A 20,637-nucleotide genomic window follows, 5' to 3' on the forward strand; every position below is an offset into this window, starting at 1 on the left:
AGGGGTCAGACCGTCTCCTGTCACCTGAGGGCTGTGGGCCAAGAGCAGAACAGAGCCGCCTGCGCGGCTTCTGGAAGGTCATAGGCTTGTGGGTGAAGGTGGGTTGGTGTTGCAGCTTGATGATGTCGTGTCCTCAGGCTCTGAAAGGGCCCGTTCTGGTGTCTGTGGAAGATTCTCTAAAACCTACAGCCCTTTCCGGAGCCTGGTCACCAGGGGCTAGGCTGTGAGGGGCAGAGCTGCCCGCCAGAGACCCCCAAAGAGAAGGAAGCCAGCCGGATGCATGGCCAGAGGGGGCCCAGCCCCCAGAAGGAGCTTCGGTTGTGTGGCCTGGGGCCCCCGGGTGGGGTGCTGATGCGGTGGAGCCCACGTCTCCTGGTGAGGATGCTCTGAGCAGGTGCTCCGGGCGGGGGGAAGCTGTGCTGTGACCAGGAATGCAGACACCATCCCCCACCCCCGCTGTGCCGCTTTACAGCTGCCTTTTGCACTCGGGGAGCGGCCGCCTCCTCGTGGAATTCCGGACCCGGATGGACAGACTGTGGTAAGATGCTGTCTGGGGGCGGGGGGGGGGGGGCGCATGTCGGTGCTAGCGTCACACGCAGGAGTCACAGCCTCAGAGTTTTGCTTTTTTTTAAGATTTCTTTTTTTGGATGTGGACCATTTTTCAAATATTTGTTGAATTTGTTACAATGTTACTTCTGTTGTATGTTTTGGTTTTTTCCGCCCAGGGGCATGTGGGATCTTAGCTCCCTGACCAGGGAGCAAACCCGCGCCCCCTGCACTGGAAGGCAGAGTCGTAACCACTGGACCGCCCGCCCGCCTGCGAAGCCCCCCAGAGTCTTCACACGCCTGACCTACTGTGGCATTTGCCAGGGTGGAGCGCCGTTTTCCAAAATACTCATCTTTCTGAGACTGAAGTGACCTCTCTCACCCTGAACCCACTGCAGCCATTCACCCCAAAGCCACATTTTAGGGGGAAAATGCCATAAAAATCAAGATGTTGGCAACCTTCATCTGTAAACTCTTTTGAGTCAGATGTTACAAGAGTTTGCAAAGGCAGCAGGCTAATAACATCGTTTCCTCGGATTCAATCTCAAGATAATTTAAATATTTCGTCTTTGCATCCACTCATTCCTGGCTGTGTCAGGACTGGCCAGATGGGAATGGCCTCTCTTGAGGCTCACGTGGGTGAACTCACAGTCATCAGAACATCTGTCTTGATTTCTGCTTCAGAAACAGGTGAGCTAGCATTTCATCTGCATTCTTGTCCCACTGAGCCACCCTCGTCGCTTTGAGGACAGAGACCACGTGTTGAATTCGGGTAAATTCCTCTCCCTGTAATCTCCCCGCCATGCTGCTCCTCCGGACATCCAGGCAGGAGGTGGTTCTGCTTAGCTGCGATTTCCATGCGAGGCTCAGGCCCTTTCCCAGGACCCGCTGAGCCGGAGGGGGGATGTACTAGGTCAACAGCACCGTTTCTGAGAAGCCTGAGGACACAGGTGCAGCAGGAGGGCAAGGCAGGGACTCTGTCATTACACCTTAACTAAAGCAAAGCAGGACGGACCACAGAGAGAGGGGTTTCTATCTTGCTTTCCATTTACGCCAATAATGGTAAATAAACAAGTGAGATTAATAGGAGAGAAATCTGGGTTCTAACCGGCCAGTAATAGGCGTGTGATTTCGGACAAGTCTCTCTGTTATCAAACCAAGAGCTTAGAGCTTTAAAAATGATAAAATTGTGAGTTTTTATTTAACTTTCCCATATTTCAATTTGACTGGAACTTTAAACACAGGAATACCTACTCCAGCACGAAGCATACAGTGACTTAGGGATCTTCTTACCTAGTGAATGACTTTACTTAATTGTCCTACAGATCGTGTGGCTTCCATGAGGGTCAGTAGCAGGCCAGATTGACTATTTAATTGATAAGTACTGATTAAACATATGGAAAAACTTTTTTTTTTTTTTTTTTTTTTTTGCGGTACGCGGGCCTCTCACTGTTGTGGCCTCTCCCGTTGCGGAGCACAGGCTCCGGACGCGCAGGCTCAGCGGCCATGGCTCACGGGCCCAGCCGCTCCGCGGCATGTGGGATCTTCCCGGACCGGGGCACGAACCCACGTCCCCTGCATCGGCAGGCGGACTCTCAACCACTGCGCCACCAGGGAAGCCCTGGAAAAACATTTTTAAGTGGTAAATTATAAAATACTCAAGCACTGTAAACAATGCAATAAAAATATTCATGTATCCCAGTGAGACAATACACGTTCTCGTCTTGCAGTTTATACTTTGAATCTTCAGGAAGCCAAGTGATACAGAGCAGGTAGACAGCCCTCCCTTCCCTTCCTGCTCAGAAGTAACCACTGCACCGGAATTCACACCTGTCCTTTCCACACTTCCACGAATGACATATAGTATTTTTTTTCACATTTAAATGTATGTAAAGTATACTGTATCTTTCTGCAAATGGCAGACCTTGAAAAATTCAAAATTATGTTTCTGAAATTTATGCACATTGATACATGTAGATTTAGTTCATCCATCTTAATGTGTGTGGTGGTTTGGGCAGTGATAGAAAATCAGTCTAAAAGTAGTTCAATCAGTCTTTTGGTACAAAAGGACACATAGCGCTCTTTCTAAAACACAAGAGTGATCATATTCACTTCTCTGAAGCCATCAGAGAATTCCCGTTGTCATTAAGATGCCAGGGCGCCACGGAGGGGCCCAGTCCCCTGACCCTGGGGCTCCTGGCTGCACCCAGCCTGTTCAGCTTCTGGAACTGGTCAAGCTTGTTTCCACTGCAAGGTGTCTGTTCTCTCTTCCACCTGACCTGTGTTTGTCTCCCTCTTGCTCTCAGAGGAGTCTTACCTGATCCCAAGTAGAAATCAGGTCTATCCATCACTACCTCCCGGATCCTTGTTTATGTTTCCTGCCGTGGTTTGTACTTCCTCTAGAATTCGTGTAGTAGTGGCTTATGTTCGTCTTCTTCCCTGCACTGGGAGCTCCCTGGGGCCTCGGCCAAGTCTGTTTGGTTCCTGCTACTTTCTAGGACCCAGGGCACCTCCTGGAACCCTGTAGGTGTTCAGCGTACGTCCACTCAGTGAATGAGCAAATGACTGCGTGTTGTTAATTATTTCTCAGCGTTGGTGGGACTTGAATGGATTGAAGACTTGGGGAAAGTGTGGGTTTGTTTGACCCAGGCAGTCTCACTTCTGGCTCTAGCTTTGCATCACTGCTGGGACGTTCCCCTCTCACTTCAGGGGACTCGCACAATAGACTTATTTTAAAAGAGTTAAGGTTGCCCAAATATTGCTCAGAATTGGGTCTCAGAGCTAGAGATTTCCAGGGAGGATTGCAATCCAGGTGCCTCTTTGCAGAGTCTCTGTGATTCTGTGTGTGATCTCAGTGTTCACACCCTGCACTTGTCAACAACTCCGGAACCTCGAGCCACAAGCAAAGGCAGGTGCTTCTCTTGCAGAATATTCAGGGTTTGCTCCCTGATGGCACGTCCGGAACCTAGGGCATAATTTGCAATCAAGTAACTTGGAGCCCCCCTTTTGAGTGAATGCACAGGTTTACCCTCATCCATTTTCCTTTCAGTTCTTCAGGGTCTTGGCTTCAGGGAGCACAGGGCTGTGTCATAGCCAGGACTGAGGTGGGGCCCATCTGTGTGATGTCACATTAGGTGGCGGCTGAAGACACACGCTTCCCTGAGCGCGGCAGCGATGCCCCCATGCCCCCCTGCTTTAAAGCGTGGTGACTTCAGGTGCATTACTACATCACCAGCGAAGGGCTGTCTTGTGAGTCATGAAGCTCTAACGCTGCTTGCATCTCTTGAATTAACAATAAAGACCCATGATCTGTTGAAGGAAGGAGAAGAGTGAAGCTATTCAGCAGATTTTCACGACCCAGTTGTCTCGCTGGATTAAGGTCAATTTCATCTCTCTGCCCTGGGCTTCATCTTCCCCAGACGGCTTGTCCTGGGTAATGGCTAAGGGCACAGAGACACTCACAGTTGCCACCAAACTTCTGAAACTCCCGAGCAGTGGGAAGTGGGGCCTGTGAACCCACGTGACCGCCGACTTAGTGAACGGGTGCAAGCCGCAGGCGTCTTTTCTGAGGCCTCATGTAAAATGCCCCAGAGACGGGGAAAGAGGGGAAACGTGCTCTCTGGTTTTGGTCTGCTGCTAACTTCGTTTGGTCTTTTGAGACGAGTAACGTAGTGTTTCCGGGCCTCCAGCATTTTCTCGTGTCTGGAATCAAGATCATGGCAATTCCTCTACCCGTCCTCATATGTGGAATGTGAGGACAAAATGGAAAATTGCCGCGAGGCCTGGGAGCTGCTCTGGGTACAGGCTGCAGGGCTGTGCACTCCGTCCTGGTGGGGCTTTTCCGTGAGCCGGGACCGGCGTTGTCCAGGTCGGCACCTCACGGTGCGTGGTTACCAGGAGCTGGGGCCTGTGCGGGGCGAAGCTCTTTACAAACGTCCGTCTAAACCCCGCGGAGACCCAGCAAGGTGGCTTCTTGTTTACAGTCAGAGTTATTTCAGTTTCCAGGGACACGGATCCCACTCATGTTCGCTGAAGCCAGAAACAGACTTCTTAGCTCGCAGACATCACAAGCCCTGGCTGGGGGTGACTCACCCAGGGCACTGTCTCCTCTCTTTCTAGGTTTTGCTCTGTGTTGGCTTCACTTTCTTCTCCCGAGGACAAGCTTTCCCTTGATTTCAGCTCCCTGACCCACCCACCTGGCCGAAGCCTTTCTCCTGCATCACCCTTCAGCGGGAGGACCTGGCCTGGGGCCGTGCTCTCAGGACCAGGCGCTGGGAAGGTGGGGCGTGGGCTGGGCTGGAGCAACCCTGTGACTTAATCCCACTACCCTTTATGACTGTGGAGCCAGTGTATATTTGTTTCAGGAAATATAGAAACTGGGCATAGCTAGATAGAAGACAGTAAAAACCTGTCTCTGATCCAACGTCCACAAACACCAGTCCCTTCTGAAGAACCTTTTCTTTGTGAGCTCTGTATCATGTTTCACTCATAAGGCGTAAATACATACATACATACATAAATTGTACGTAGTGCAAGAACTTGCTATAATAGGGATTTTTATCTGAATGTTTTCAGAGCTGTTTTTTCTAGGTTCTCTGGTTAACATTTATTCACTCATCATCCATCAAGCCTTTTCTGGGAGCCCTGGCAGAGCCCATCCCTGTGCCAAGGTTAGAACGATTAATGCATCTCCCTGTCATGAATCCACATTCTCATGGAGAAGGATGACACACATGAATATGAGGTGCTGAAATACGACATTCTGTGCAAACATGGACCACACAGTTGCTGACCTGGGAAGTGAGGAAGGTAGTGTCTGTGACAGCAGGTCCCTGGGGGCCTGGGAATGAGCAAGAATTCTGGCTCAAAGGAGGAGAGGTGGCTCTGGGTGGCAGGGACTGTGCGGGCAGAGACCCTGAGGTGGGAATGCATATGCAGATGTACCTACACGGGGGTTACGTGCACAGATACACCTGTGTAGGGTTTACACACAGATACACCTGTGTAGGGGTTACGCGCACAGATACACCTGTGTAGGGGTTACGCGCACAGATACTCCTGTGTAGGGGTTACGTGCCCAGGTACATCTGCATGGGGTGTACACACAGATACACCTGTGTAGGGTTTACACACAGATACACCTCTGTAGGGTTTTTACACACAGCTACACCTCTTTAGGGTTTGTACACACAGATACACCTGTGTAGGGTTTACACACAGACACACCTACATGGGGTTCACATGCACAGACACACCCACGCAGGCTTTACCGGGGCGTGGCAGCAGTTCTGTGCTTGTGCGAAGGAGGGAGAGGACTTCTGGGCAGAGGAGGGAGAGATGAGGGCGGCGGAGACTTGGGAACAGATGGCTCAATGCCTCATTTACCAGCCTAAGGAGTTTGGACTTTGAGAATAGCTATTACGTAAAAGCTTCTCTTTAGGAAATTCTCTAATTTTGCTTCCTCCAGTGAAGCCCTGCCAGAAGGTTCAGGCACCGTTACCCCCTAAATCAGGCCCACACAGACAGCACCGGCAGGAGCCCATCCCCGCCACGACCTGCCCTGTGTCTCTATCTGCTTTACTCTCAGAGCTGGGGGCGTCCTGAGTCACCAGAATTCTGCTCACATCCCAGGATGCGCTGGGCAGGGGACCAGACATGGGAGTGCCTCGTAGGCGTCCACTAGCCCAGTGCACGGATGCTGCAAAGTCGAGCGCTTCACGCTCAGAACTGTTAACAGACAGAAGGGCGCAGAGCATTGGGCCCAGTGCTTGGTGGCTTGGGTGCTGAGGCCGGATAGCGGGTCCCCGTCTGGCTCTGCCACCTACTAAGTGCGGGGCTGATTAATTGTATGGTGACATCGGTTCACATCTCATTTCCTCTTTGGTAAAACGGGGCTAAAAACTACGACCCCACAGAAGGGTGGCTTGCGAGGGTCGCGTATGTCCTAGTGATGTAACACACGTGACAGCAGTCCCTGTAAAATAGAATAGGTGTGAGCTGTTTCATGATCACTCGTGCATTCAGGTTATGTTACAGCCCGTTGAGTCTTAGAAATGTCCTTCATGAAGAGCAGATTAAAAATGATAGGTTGTAATCTGGCAGAATAGACCCTGATTAACGTCACCAGACCTGCTGAAGGACGTCACTTCCCCTCTTAATTATTCAACACACCAGGCTGCTCACCAGCCCCGCCCATCCCCAAACCTCACGGAACATACGGCCTACACCCGGCTTGGGGGTCCTCTCATCCAGGTGATGGGTGTCTCCTCGGCCGAAGCGTGTACAGAACCTTGCACACAGGGACCCGGGCCCTGCGCCCTCCGCGTCTCCCAAGACCACGCGGCACCCGGCTTTTAGCAGCCAGACGGCCAAGCTCCCAGGATGACTGAGGAATGAAAACCTATTTTGTGAATGATGCTTCCTTGTGGTGGCGTTGGACTCCGTGTTCCAGGCACGCCGCTATGATGGCCTTGCTAGGGCCAGACCACGGACTGTGACGAGTGCAGAGAACGTGGGAATCAGGGCTGGGGTGAAGGTCACTGGCTGCCCTCCCCACCCCCACCGAGGCATCAGCTCCCACCCACCTGCATCCCTGCGCACCCAGAACCGCCACCTCATTTTAATTGGGCCCAAGGAAGAAGGAATCAGCAATATTTGTAGGAACAGCTGAAGGGAATCAACACATTCTATGATCAAACAGATATCCTGACATTCCCTGCAAGTTTCTAAGATTCGATGATGTTTCTTCTGTTTGTGGTTTTCTTTGTGAATTAACCCCAGGAGTTATTGGCTGTTCACTATGTGAACAGGGTCGTGCTGGTGTGTGGGAAGCAGGCGGCGGGCAGGGCACAAGTGGTGGTTCCAGGACTCTGCTGTCACAGGCGTGTGGCTGGACACACGGATGAGATACGTGTCGGGCGTGACTTGGAGAACACTGAGGAGGAATCGGCTACAACAATAGGTGCTACAGACATTTAGATAAACTTCCTAAGTCTGTTCATTAATATTAAAAAAAATGACTAATTATTTGAAACGGAGAGTCTCTTTAGCAACCTATTTTATTCTAATGAAGCATATTTAATTTTAAATAACCTGATATCCACCTTAAGCACAAAAATAATGTCCACATTTGGGAAATCATAGACAATCTTCTTTAAGAAATTCATATTGGGCTTCCCTGGTGGCGCAGTGGTTAAGAATCCGCCTGCCGATGCAGGGGACACGGGTTCGAGCCCTGGTCTGGGAAGATCCCACATGCCGCGGAGCAACTAAGCCTGTGTGCCACAACTACTGAGCCCACGTGCCACAACTACTGAAGCCCGTGTGCCTAGAGCCCGTGCTCCACAACAAGAGAAGCCACCGCAATGAGAAGCCTGCACACCACAATGAAGAGTAGTCCCCCGCTCGCCGCAACTAGAGAAAGCCCGTGCGCAGCAATGGAGACCCAGTGCAGCCAAAAATAAACAAATAAAAATAAATAAATTTATTTAAAAAAATTCAAATTGAGAGTGAAGAAAGTCATAGAGAGACTAAAAAATTCTGTTTAGATATTTACAATGTGGAGAAGAAATGTATAGCCTTCAGGGAGAAATGCTACCTAAGTTATATTTAAAGCAGACTTGTTCCTGTTAAAATATTTTCTCACTACAGTCAGGAGGGAGCCTGTTACTACACCCCACACCTCCACCGACAGATCCCCTCCCGTCGCTACATGGGGCGAAGATGCTGCCGTTCATCTGACTGTAACAGACCCCAGAAGCAGTGCTCAGGGAAGAAATCCTTCCTGATGCCTCAGTCGGGCGGGGAGTTGCAGTTATTTTGCCGTCACCAGGGTGGGTGCTGGCACAGAGTCCTCCAGGAGCCCCTTAGGGGAACTCTGATGCTGGAGCCAACTGCAACATGGGGGGACGTCCCCTTGCAAATCCCGGACCTCCAATCCAAAGAATCTGACCCTAAGTGTCTTGGCAGACTTGCAGTGCTCAGAGGACATACACAAAATGGGCTGGCTTCTTCCCATCCATTTTAAGGCCAAATCACAGTAATGGGCCATGCTGGGGAAAGAAGATATAGCTCCAAATGCTGACTTTCTTTAACATCATTGAAAAAGGAAGTGGCCCCTCTGCTTAATTTCCTTATTTCTCCTGTGGAAGCTGACCCTCTACCCTGCCAGGCGGGCAGGGGCCAGGACCTGTCACGCTGCAGAAGCTTCCTTCAGAAAGTGGACCTGCTGGGTGGCCTCCCAGCTCTTGGGATCCAGCATCACTGCTGCCTGCGTCGCAGTGACAGACGGTCTTCTGTCTCACCTGACAACACTCAGGTGTTCGGCATCACCTTGGCTGGGTGGGTGAACAGGGACTCCTGACCTGGTCACGGGGCAGAGAGCCAGCTGAGTGGGTGAGCAGCTGTCACACTTTGGATGGGATTACATGGCTGTGCCCAGGTCTCGGACCACCCCCGGCTCTGCCAGCCTGGTCTGTGATCCATGCCAGGGGCGCACAGGGAGCTGGCAAGGACATGCCTGCTTGGACCACTGACCACCTGGGTCATATTTGTGTCATTGTGGACATGCAGCTCTTGCTTCTTGTAGCTATGACAAAATGTCTACTTAGCCTGATTCTTTCAGGCTTTAAACGGATTCTGGAGAGCTTTGAAAACCTAAGAATTGCAGACTTAGGTTTTTCAGTGTGTCCTATTCCCTGCATTTCTTTTGAGTCTGTGACGACTTCCACGAAGAGAACTCTCAGAGGTTGGGCTTCTGCACGTCCCGATGAGAGTCAAGCCAGAGAAAGAACCAGGAAGTGCTGAAACCCTTCTCCTGGCCAAGAAAAGAAAAAAAAAAAAGTAGTTAGTTTTCTGAGGTCCAAGGTCTTCTGTATCATACAGAGAAAGTGTGAAAAGAATGAAGCAAATAAGAGAGCCAGTTCTCTGATTTTATTTCAGACATTGACGTTTATATGTATATTTGGGAAAGAGATGTATATGTCTTACTTTTTATCTGACTTTCCCTTGAATGACTCAGCTGACTAAGAAAGCACCTCTGGCGTTTGGGAAGAGGCCAGAAGCTTTGCTTATAAAATCTGTGCAGGTTTCCAGTTTGTCATCACATTCCGGTCGCTGTGGGCCAGAGTGCATTTCCATCTCAGTGGACGCAGGACCTCCCCAGCAGCATCACGGGCTGGGGCACAGCTGAGTAAACACGTGGCACCTCCGTGACCCACATGCCCGTGGTCAGAGTTTCAGCTCATCCCGACTGTCTCCATGCTGCCTTTCCACATGTCCTAGACAGTGCCCTGCACCCGGTGAATATGCCCCAAAGGTTACTGTTAAAGATTTCTGTAAAACAAAGAGAGAAAGAGAGAGGGAGGGGAAGAGAGACAGAGAGACAGAGAGAGAGGCGGGGAGGAAGGGAGAGACAGAATTGAATGTCTTGAATCTCCACCTCTAACACACTTGTATTTCTGAGAATGGGAAAGTCTTTTTCGTAACACGGTAGCAAAAAGGGCAGGCAAGCATATATTTTTATACACACCCATTCTCTCAACGCTGAGCATTTATAGGGATCAGGTAACAGTATTAAGTACGATTAGTAGAAAATCAGAAGAGGTTGAGGGTAGGTGGTTAAGTATCCCTTTATCCCATTTGAGAGGTGAACATACCCTATAATGATGACGCATCTGAGCTGTATGTATTTGGTCCGTTTCTCTTGTCCGCAGCCTCTTCTTAGGAAAACCAGAGCCCAGTTTGCCCCTCCCCTTGTGCTAAGAGCCCCCTTCTAGGCTGGGGAGTCTCAGTGAAGGTTTTGCCAATTAGGAGAGATAATTTATTATTTTTTTATAATTCATCTGCAGGTGCTCACATCTGCCTTCCAAGTAGTTCCGTGGATTTTGTTTTGTTTTGTTTTGTTTTGCCTTGGCTTTTCTTTTGCTGCACGTGTGCTCTTTGGAGAGTTGCTTCTCTGAGGTTTTTCAGAGCTACAAAGCCAGGAATGAGCCGTTCAAATAGATTCCAGAGTTGGAGCCTCCGAGGCCAACTCCAGAGAAGAGTCCTCAGCACCTTTCTCCAAATATTTGTTGTAAATGAATTTGAGATAGTTGGCTGGAAAAGATTTCAGGAAAACTGTCCCACAATAAAACTGAGGTTTCATAGGCGGGCCATGCTTTCTCACTGAAAGTTCTCAATTTTACATACACATCTCATTAGGTCGAAATGAGGAAGTGGTTGATATTTGACTGCCATTGTATTGACACACAAAACCCAGCAATTTCGTATGGTTCAACCCAATGTATTTAAGGCTCATGGCTGAACTGGGCTCTTCTTTATAGGCCTCAAAAATCAGGGGAGGAACGGTTTTTTAATATCTAAATAATCCCATATGTTTTATTCACCAAACTTTCCAGCACTGAAAAGTCACAATCCCCATTCCCACCCTATCTGAATCCTATAACCTGAAAATTGTGGAGGGAAATGGGGTAGCTGCCACTGACACAAGATAGCCCTATGGAAAAATGCAAATTCCAACATTCTGTCTCTTTCTCCTATAAACAGGAACACAAAGAGCATGGTGACATGACATGGAAACACCTGATATTCCAACAAAGGAAGTCGCAGAGGAAGCCTCCCGATGGATGAAGGAGGAAAGCCGGTCTAGTGTGTGCAGTAACTGTGTCTTCCTAACACCCACCTGGCGACTGAATCATGCCCTCCCCGCTTCCAGGTGAACATTGTCGAGGCAGGCCCATCAGGAGCGCTGCCGAGGCCAGGACACACACAGATATTGTCCGGCTGACCATCCATAAACCTTAATCGCACATGGGAGTCATGCACAAAAAACAAGCTCCCTGGGGCGGCTCCCTGTGAAACAGCAGTAAAGTCAGTGTTCTGAAGTGTGGACTGCAGCCCGTCTCTGATTCGTTGGTCCTCAGAGACAGAGATGTGATGGAATGTGGAGGGATAAACACTGACTCAGGAAGAAAGGGCAGGCCCAGTTCCTTAGGAGCACCTGACAGCTCAGTTCCGCAGAGCAGGAGCTACAGACAGAGCCGCGGCTGCGGCTGCAGGGCGGTCCTGTCCGTGGACTGATCATCACCACGCGGTGCGGAGACCGAGCCACAAAGACCCCTGCAGACGGCCGCCGGGCGGGAACCTTGCCAAGTTCACAAGTTCAGCCGGGAGCGCGCTCGAGTCGACACACCCCTTTCGCCGGAGAGGAGAGCGGGCGGGCGCGAGGGGAGCTGCGTGCGATTGAAAACCAGTGTGGACACAAGTGAAATCTGATCGCGCGCCAGCAGAAGCGTGTGAAGCCAGGAGCCCCGGAGGAGCCATCGACCTTGGGCAGCCCGAATCCGGGCGAAGTCATGCCGGGCTGCTGAGCGGGGTCGGCAGCCGGAGCGAGCGCTCGCATGGAGAGCCCCGTGGCCCCCTGCGTGCTCTACCCGGGGGACGGAGCGTGCGGCCAGGCCGGGGGCCGGGGCGGCGCTCCCGAGGCTCCGGGAGAGGGCGGCCTGCGGCCGCCGGACGCGGCCGGGGGGGAGGGCGCTGCGTCTCCGGCGCAGACACCCTGCAGTCTCAGCGCGTCCCTGTGCTTCAGCTCCGGGGACGATTCCCCGCCCTCTTGTCGCCGCGGCCGGCGGGTGGTGCAGAGGCAGTGGGAAGTCGGCAGCGCGGGCGCCGCGTCCCCGGAAGGGCGCGCGTCCCCTGAGGATCCCGTGTCCCCCGAGGAGCGCACGTCCCCAGAAGAGTCCGCGTCCCCGGAAGATCCCGCGTCCCCCGGGGAGTGCCCGCCGGCCGAGGAGCCCACGTCCCCGGAAGAGGCCGGGGACGCCCCGCCTGTGCCCCCCGGCGTCGGGCCGGAGCACGGGGAGCCCGACCTGCTCATCGAGGTGTCTGGCCGCCGGCTGCGGGCGCACAAGGCGGTGCTGGCGGCGCGCAGCGACTACTTCCGCGCGCGCGCGTCGCGGGACGTGCTGCGGGTGCAGGGCGTGGGCTGGGCGGCGCTGCGGCTGCTGCTGGCCTACGCGTACAGCGGGCGCATGGCGGGCGTGCGGCCCGACAACGTGGCCGACGTGGTGGCCGGCGCGCGCCGCCTACAGCTGCCCTGCGCCGCGCAGCGCGCCACTGACGCCGTGGCGCCGCAGCTGAGCTTGGCCAACTGCTTCGAGGTGCTGAGCGCGGCCAAGCGGCAGCGGCTGGCCGAGCTGCGCGAGGCCGCCTACCGCTTCATGAGCGACCACTACCTAGAAGTGCTGCGCGAGCCCGCCGTCTTCGGGCGCCTGTCGGGCGCCGAGCGCGACCTGTTGCTGCGCCGCCGCCTGCGCGCCGGCCGCGCCAGTCTTCTGGCCGCCGCGCTCGGCCCGGCCGGGGAGCGCGCGGGCAGCCGGCCGCAGAGCCCGTCGGGGGACGCGGAGGGCCGAGGCGACGCCGCCGTCTACTGCTTCCACGAGGCGGCCGGCGAGTGGCGCGAGCTGACGCGGCTACCCGAGGGCGCGCCGGCTCGCGGCTGCGGGCTGTGCGTGCTCTACAACTACCTCTTCGTGGCCGGCGGCGTGGGGCCCCCGGGCCCCGACGGCCGCGCGCGGCCCTCGGACCGGGTCTTCTGCTACAACCCGGCCACCGACCGCTGGAGCACCGTGCGGCCGCTGCGCCAGGCGCGCTCGCAGCTGCAGCTGCTGGCCCTGGATGGCCACCTGTACGCCGTGGGCGGCGAGTGCCTGCTCAGCGTGGAGCGCTACGACCCGCGCGCTGACCGCTGGGCCGCCGTGGCCCCGCTGCCCCGGGGCGCCTTCGCCGTGGCGCACGAGGCCACCACCTGCAACGGCGAGATCTACGTTTCCGGGGGTTCGCTCTTCTACCGCCTGCTCAAGTACGACCCGCGGCGCGACGAGTGGCAGGAGTGTCCGTGCAGCAGCAGCCGCGAGCGCTCGGCCGACATGGTGGCCCTGGACGGCTTCATCTACCGCTTCGACCTGTGCGGGGGCCGCGGCGATGCGCCGGGGGCCGGGCCTGCGGGGGGGGTCAGCGTGTTCCGCTATCACTGCCTAGCCAAGCAGTGGAGCCGTTGCGCCTCGCACCTGCGGCCCCCGGGCGCGCCGTCGGGCCTACAGCCCTTCCGCTGCGCTGCGCTGGATGGCACCATCTACTGCGTGAGCCGCGCGGGCACCTGGCGCTTCGTGCCGCCCCTGGACGGCGAGCCCGGCGCCGGCGACGCGGGCCCCGAAGGCAGCTTCGAGCTCCAGTCACTCCGAGCCCCCGCGGACGCCCGGGGCCTGTTCTTCCCGTTCGTGCTCAACCTGCCGGAGGAGAAGCCAGACCGAGGCGAGGAGGGCGCCGCGTAGGGTGGGCCGGGTCACCCGGGCGTGTCCCTCGGCAGCCCTGGGCCAGGGGACGCCCCGTGGGCCGAGGTCCCAACTGGGAAACTGGAAGGGGCGAGGGGAGTGGAGGCGGGGAGGGAGAGAGTCGGGGGTGGGCCCCGGCGGGCCCCGCCCAGCCCACGGGATCCTTTAAAGGCTTAGAAGGTAGAAGCTTGTCGCGGGGCCTTGAAGACCTTTTGCCATGCTGTATTAAGGCCCGCTGCCTAGTCTGCATTCCTTTTGCTTTGCTTTGCTTTGCTTAATGGGGTCGACGGTAAGATGTAGGATGTGTGCAGATAGATAACCTTACAAATAAGATACAAAATACCTGAGAAAGAAAGAAACAGAATGAGAGATGAAGCCTCCGGGTGCAGTGGGTGAGGCCTGGAGTGTACCGGGGTGTACTGTCCTCGGTATCACTCGCGGAGTGGCCGGGAGGCCAGACCTGAGTTGTGTGGGGTACCAGGTACCGTTGCTTCCTGCACCATGAGAGGGGACCTCGGGGCCACCTCCCAGAGCTGAGATCCTAAATTAGGCCAACGTGAACTATATTAGTGGAAGGACTGAAAGAAGGTCATACTTTTTTCGGCTTGAGGTTTAAAATTATAACTGGTAAGTAAAGCTTTTAAACCCTTTCTAACTTAGCTTAAAAGTTCCTGCCACGTGTGCTTAACTTGCGGTTGGCTCCATTCCAAATGTAGTAAGTATTAAGGGTGAAATCTTTGATTCCCAATAAGATCTGTCCAGTGAGAACTGAAAGTATCTCCTCTGTCATCACAGGGGCCCAGATATGGTCAAAGGCCCACACACCTCAAGAGCAAGTCCTTCTCACCGCTTAACTGAGATGGGTTTAATATCTTCAAGTTAAGAGATGTTAATAATTCTGTTCAGTGATGTAGTAACGAGTTGCTCTTATTTGAATTCTAAATCTTCGGTGACTGAATGTTTTCCAAAGCGCATGTCATCAGTAGGAAAAGCTGACAGTGGCCGTGGTGCCTGTCTGCTTTAAAAGGAGCATTTGGCACCCACCAGGTGTGCCCAGCCGCTTTGATATTTCATAGTGGGCTCAGAAAGAGTAGTATCCCCCCCCACCCCGCAAAAGAAGGTTAAAATCCTTTCTTTTTGAGAGTTCTAAAGAATAACATACAGGCACAGTTGAACCCACTACTTATGATGTTTTAAATATGAATCCTGTCATCCTGATGAGGGAAATTCATTTTTACAAGCATCAGTCTAAGAAATTGTGGCGGAGTGACAGCGTAGTAACGTAAGGGGAAATAACATATATGTATAACGTAGTTTAGCAAGTAAACTACACTTTTCTAATTGTGAATTCCAGAATACCGTAGTAGAAGTAACATGAAATTCAGTACTTTGGTAGGGCACAAGGATGAAAAACAAATCCGTTGATCTTTCCTCATTTGTTATAACATTTTACTTTCCAAGTGTGTACACACAGGGCTTACTGTTTGTTAAAAGTTTAAGGATAAAGTGTATACGCTCATAAATAGAGGCCAAGTGATCTGCATTCTGAGTCCAATCCACTTTTTTTTTTTATTACAATAGGAAAAGTACACATTGAAAGGTATTGGCACATAAGTAGATGAAGTTATGTGTACCTTACTATGATTTACTCGTGGATCCAGTGATGGGGGGGTTACCTCTGTCTGTGCCAATCAGTGGGTATGTGGGACATAGGTTATGCTTTTTAAAGAGTCTGTGGTTATGAAAGTGATCAGTTAAGCTGTTTAGGAATGATAGCTTGAATCATGCTTGCGCCAGAGCACGGGATTTACCGTTTCAGCGGGTGCATCCTGGTGACGTGTGTGCCTGCCCGTCACTGCCCCTGACCTGAGACGATGCTCGGCAACTTGGTCCGTCGTCTTAGGAAAGAAAAACAGGCTTCAGATTGCCTGACTTCTTTGGCCTTTTGGTAGGAATAGACTGGAGACGTGGCAGGAGGAAAAGAATTGAAATCCAAAATAAATAATGTCCTTCTAAAGACATGAGCATTTCATATGATAGTACATTTTTCTCTAGACTTTCATTATTTATGGTAAAACTTTTACATGAAATGGAACCAAGCTAATATTTTCATTCCTTCCGTATCAAACTCATGAGATATTATCACTGTGATTTTACTTGAGAAATCATTCCTATGATGTTTACCGTTTCAAAACATCAACGCTGAAAGTGGGCTTCCAAAGTAAACTCTCCCCGTAGAAGATGGGAGACCTGTTAGATGTCACGTGTGCACAGCCACACGATAACATGCCCAGCTGGAGTGTTTGTATATTATTTCATCCTTTAATTGAACGAAGAAATGCCTGGACTAGACGTAGCATCACTTTCTGTGGGAGCTGGCCCCGGAGTCCCAGGGATTTGTCAGGATGAGATGCCCGAGGATGCCTAAGGATGGGTAGAGGATTTAGAACCTTGCAGACCACACTTCTACTAGTAATATCACTGAGAACAGATAACAGAGCACCTGGCATGCTGAGAGGACCAGTTTAATTTGCTTTTGGAGGCCAGTACCTGGGGTGTAGGGCCAGGAGGGTGGTGCACCGATTATACCAACGGAAAAGCCACCCCATGCAAGATCCTCGGTTTGGAGGACAGCTAGGGGAGGGGCAGGCCTGGCTGAGACTTCCCTCCAGGTCTGATGTTCCGAGGACGGATCATGTCACATTCAACGTGATGTGCCAAGTCTGTATGCAGCTCTATTTAGAGAAACAGTTGGTGCAAAAATATTCCTGCTCTTCGATCAGTTGAGTCAAACGAAGCTAGTGCATTTACGACATCCATCCGTAGTTCACATGAAATTAAGAAACCCGGGCACACTGACATTCCCAGATATTTGAAAGAGCAGTGGCATTTTAAGGGGGAAGGCTATAATTTGGGAAAGCTCGATCTTTTGGTTAGCTCACAAGCAATGACTTTTGTATTGTTAATCAAGGTTCATTTGGGATCCAAAGGAATGGGGTTAAGACGTCTTCACTTCCTTTCTGTTTTTACCTTTGGTTCGGGGAACAGCCTCAGTGCCGGCGTGGCCTCTGGCAGCTTTACGGGAGTGGATTTGGAACTCGGTGACTCGATTTCTGAATCTCTGGCAGCACCAATCTCCTTTCCTTGAAGACAATGGAAGTTCTTTTGCTACTTAGTTAAAACTCCTCCCTTTGTATCAGTTTTGCTACAAATCCTTAAAATGAATCACCTGCTCCATTCCTGTTCATTTCTGGTGTCCCTTCAGTAATTCTACTAGCTGCTGTTTGATCTGTGGGTCTCTTGGGTAACTTCCTGTGAAAGATTTTGAAGTGAGATGCAATGTTTTTGAGGTCCTTTGTGTTTTCCTGAAGTTAAGATGGTTTCGAGACATAATCTGTTGTAACACCTTCCTGGGGCGATATGTAAACAGAGGCGCTCTCTTGTGTTCTGTTTTATTGCAGACGCTTTCCTAGCTTACAAAATGTTTTGTTTTGGTGTTTTTAAAAAATATATCAGTGTCCTTATTTTTCCCTTTCCTCTGCAATATCATTATTCATGGGAAGATAAGAAGAGCTAAAGATGGGAATGTGTCATCTTCTGGTTGCGTCTGAACGTATGTCAGCGGCCACGTTCTGTACACTTTCCCCCCTTCCAGGAAGGTGCCTGGACCACAGGAGCTGGCAGGGCACTTGGTGAATTGGTTTGAGATGAATTGAAATAAAGGCCTAGATGTGTTCTCATGCGAGATGAAAGCTCCTCTGAGGCTTTTGAAAGCTGTAAGCAGTGCTGCAGTGTGGCCGGGTGTTAAAGGCAAACAGGTGTCTTGAAGACACAGTTCAGGCCGGCTGATGCTTTATGGATCAACGCTTCAGTTTCTAGGTCCTGGGTACCAATCGCATAAAACCTTGTACGTCTGTCTGTTTATCCTGAGATGAAATAAATCACTGGGCGATGCCAGCGCTCCTGAAACCTGCGCGGCTGTTCTTGTGTCTTTTCTTAGGAGCGGAGCCCTGGGTGGGGGTCCTTGCCTGGGAATGTGCTCCCGGGGCTGGGAGATTCCGGCCCGACCTGCGAGGCCCAGGACTAGAGTCCCCCGTCTGAATGTGGAGTCTGGGGACTGCGGAGGGTCCATGCAGCTCCGGTTCTAAGCCAGGGGGTCTCTTCATACTCATCAAGTGCATATGAACCCCTCGGTCCCCCCTTTCCTCACCTGTCCCCTCGGCCAGCAGGCTGTGGGCCGCCCCCCGTCACTGCTTCCTGGAGAGGCTGTCCTCTACGACACGATGTTGGTTGTGGGTTAGGAGAGTTGGTGTGGACACAGGAGAAGCAGGAGCCAGGCTGGCGGGGGCGAGGTTATTACACTCACAGCCTGGAGAGGGGTCAGCGCACAGCTGGCTTCGTCGGGGACGCGGCGCAGGGGCGAGGGGAGAGCTGTTCTTAGGGTTCCTGTGAACAGCTGGGCACAGCTGCTCTGAACGATCCCCAGGGCTGGCAGGGGCCCCTGCTCCGCCTGGGGTGCCAGGCAGGGGAGATGTTGGCTCGTGTGAGGCAGGGCTGGGGGCGGCAGGGGCAGGATTGGCAGGGCTGGGGGGCGTGGATGAGAGACTGCCCCGTGCGCTTCGCCGTCTCTCAGGAATCCCGGGCCCTGGGAGGAGAGGCTCTCCCGGGTCAAAGGATCACACAACAGAGAAAATAAGAAACGAGGCCTAACCCAACTGTGGAGCCCACGGCCCAAGCCCCACAGAGGGTTGGGGGCCGATGAGTGCATCGGGTGAAGCTGGAAGCGCGTCCCTGGGTTCCGCCGCTCCCCCTCCATTTCCCGAAAAACACCTCCTCCCTCTGGCGTCCAGAGGGGCACAGAATTGGGACCCTGATTTCTGAGTAAACATCATTTCTGGGTGTGTCTGGTGGCATCCCCCCATCCACTGTGGGCCCGAACAGAACCAAAAGACAAAGTGGGGCACAGGCACTCTCTCTGCCTTTCTGCTTGAGCCCAACATCTGTCCCGGGCACTCCTGGCTCCCAGGCCCTCAGACTCGGACTGGGGCCTACACAGCAGCCCTCCAGCTCTCAGGCCTCAAGCTGCCCCCTCGGCCACCCTGCACCTTCAGCTCCAAGACAGCTCATCACAGGGCTTCTCTGTCTCCAGCGTCACGTGAGCAAATACTTTACGACAAGTCTCTTTCTAGAAATAGATGTAGTTATGTATGTATACAGACACAGATGTTCATCTATGTATCTATATTGATATCAGTATCTATCTATTTATCTCTGTACCTCCTACTGGTCCTGTTTCTCTGATGCAGCCTCCATGATCTCTAACTGGAAATCACAAACGATGCAAAGATCACTGGGCGCGTGGCACCAGACGTCTTATGGACAGGAGAGGAGGGTAGACAGGCGGGCACAGGAGGGCAGCAAGTGCAATGTTAAAGCCCCCTTCCCATTGCCCCAGAGGGCACGTGTGTGTGTGTGAGAGAGAAAGAAGCTCTGATACTGGTAATTCTGCCTATTTCAACTCATATGTGAGGCTGCATCCCAGCAAACTGATTTCCTGACACGTGAGCCACAACGCGAGGTTTGAAAACACTGATCCGTAAGACAGCTGATTCCTGCTGGCATTTCTGTTGCTTAGAAGTTGCCCAGCTGTGTGGGGTGGGACTAAGTACTTGCTATTAGAACTGAAAAAAACAAAAACGAAACAGAAGTGGGAGGTGGGCAGGGGCATCGTGGCAGCTCCGCCTCCCCCCCCCTCAGCTTCCCACTCTGTCTGCGCTCACTCGGGATGCACGTGGCCGCTACAGCATCACCCCCTCCTCCCTGCAGTGGTGCAGCCCTGAGACTGAGTCCAGGTTGTGCTTAAAGGAGGGATGCCTGCCCCCTGCCCCCACCAGCCTGCGACTCAGATGCAGAGCTGAGTTCCCCCTGTCACAGGAAGGAAAGGGACACACACTTTTAAACCCCTTAAGCTGCTGTTGGCTTGAGTCTCCACTATTCGTGGCTAAACCTGCTTCAGCGCTGACACACCAGCCATGTGAAATGCACCGGGAACTCAAAAATGAAACCACGGACACGTCTCTGCCCTCCAGGGACTCACGGTTTAGTAGGATGGACTAAAAATAAAGTAAGTAGTAAATGGATGGACTGACGTGGTGAACTGAGCATTGATCAGTTTTAGCAACAGTCAAGTGTATGTAATCATTGGTTTCGATTAACAATTCGATTATAAACAACTAAGTAGTATAATTACAAGTTGTGACCAACACTGTGAAGGACGGAAAGAGATCCGGGGCTGAAACACACCAGGCGGCTGGGAGGGGGGGCGTGGTTGGAAAAAGTGACATCCCTAGCAGACCCCCCCCAGACGAGCAGGAGGGTGGAGGCCCCCAGAGACGTCGCAGGTCTGGGCTAAGGAGGATGAAGCAGTCGGGGTGGGGGTCAGAGGTGGCAGCCAGGGAGTCACAGCTAGAGGAGCGAACTTTGTCTCAGAGTCAGTGCATCATCCTGGCTTTCATTTTCTGTCTACTGTGATGCTCTGACATCGTAAGTCCCGCCTGGCTGGGCAGAGACAACCCCCCACCAGCCAAGGGCCCAGCCAGGAGCCCGCCTGGGACCTATGCCCACAGCCCGGCCAGGCCGGGCCTCCTCCTCCTGCCCCGCCCCCGGGGAGGTGGCCCTCCTCTGCCCGAAACACCCGGGCCGGGTGCCCGGCGGCTCGGGGCAGCCCTGTCGCCCAAAGCCCTGCAAAATCATTAAAACC

The 20,637-nt window shown here is 52.9% G+C and overlaps 1 protein-coding gene across 1 annotated transcript; it reads left to right on the forward strand.

Annotated features, from left to right (window-relative positions):
• Window positions 1-701: 701 nt before the first annotated feature.
• KBTBD11 (kelch repeat and BTB domain containing 11) lies at window positions 702-13,960 on the forward strand. The gene is made up of 2 exons (XM_029226667.1): window positions 702-1,236; window positions 11,092-13,960. The coding sequence occupies exon 2, from the start codon at window positions 11,946-11,948 to the stop codon at window positions 13,875-13,877; it is 1,932 nt and encodes a 643-aa protein (XP_029082500.1). The 5' UTR covers window positions 702-1,236; window positions 11,092-11,945; the 3' UTR covers window positions 13,878-13,960.
• Window positions 13,961-20,637: the final 6,677 nt, after the last annotated feature.

The sequence above is a fragment of the Monodon monoceros genome, unplaced genomic scaffold, assembly GCF_005190385.1.
Source record: "Monodon monoceros isolate NGI ecotype Baffin Bay Population unplaced genomic scaffold, NGI_Narwhal_1 Super_Scaffold_17, whole genome shotgun sequence".
NCBI lineage: Eukaryota > Metazoa > Chordata > Mammalia > Artiodactyla > Monodontidae > Monodon > Monodon monoceros.

Bases quoted from the DNA above. Each gene is read 5' to 3' on its own strand.
- KBTBD11 (XM_029226667.1), top strand. From the start codon at position 11,946: ATGGAGAGCCCCGTGGCCCCCTGCGTGCTCTACCCGGGGGACGGAGCG.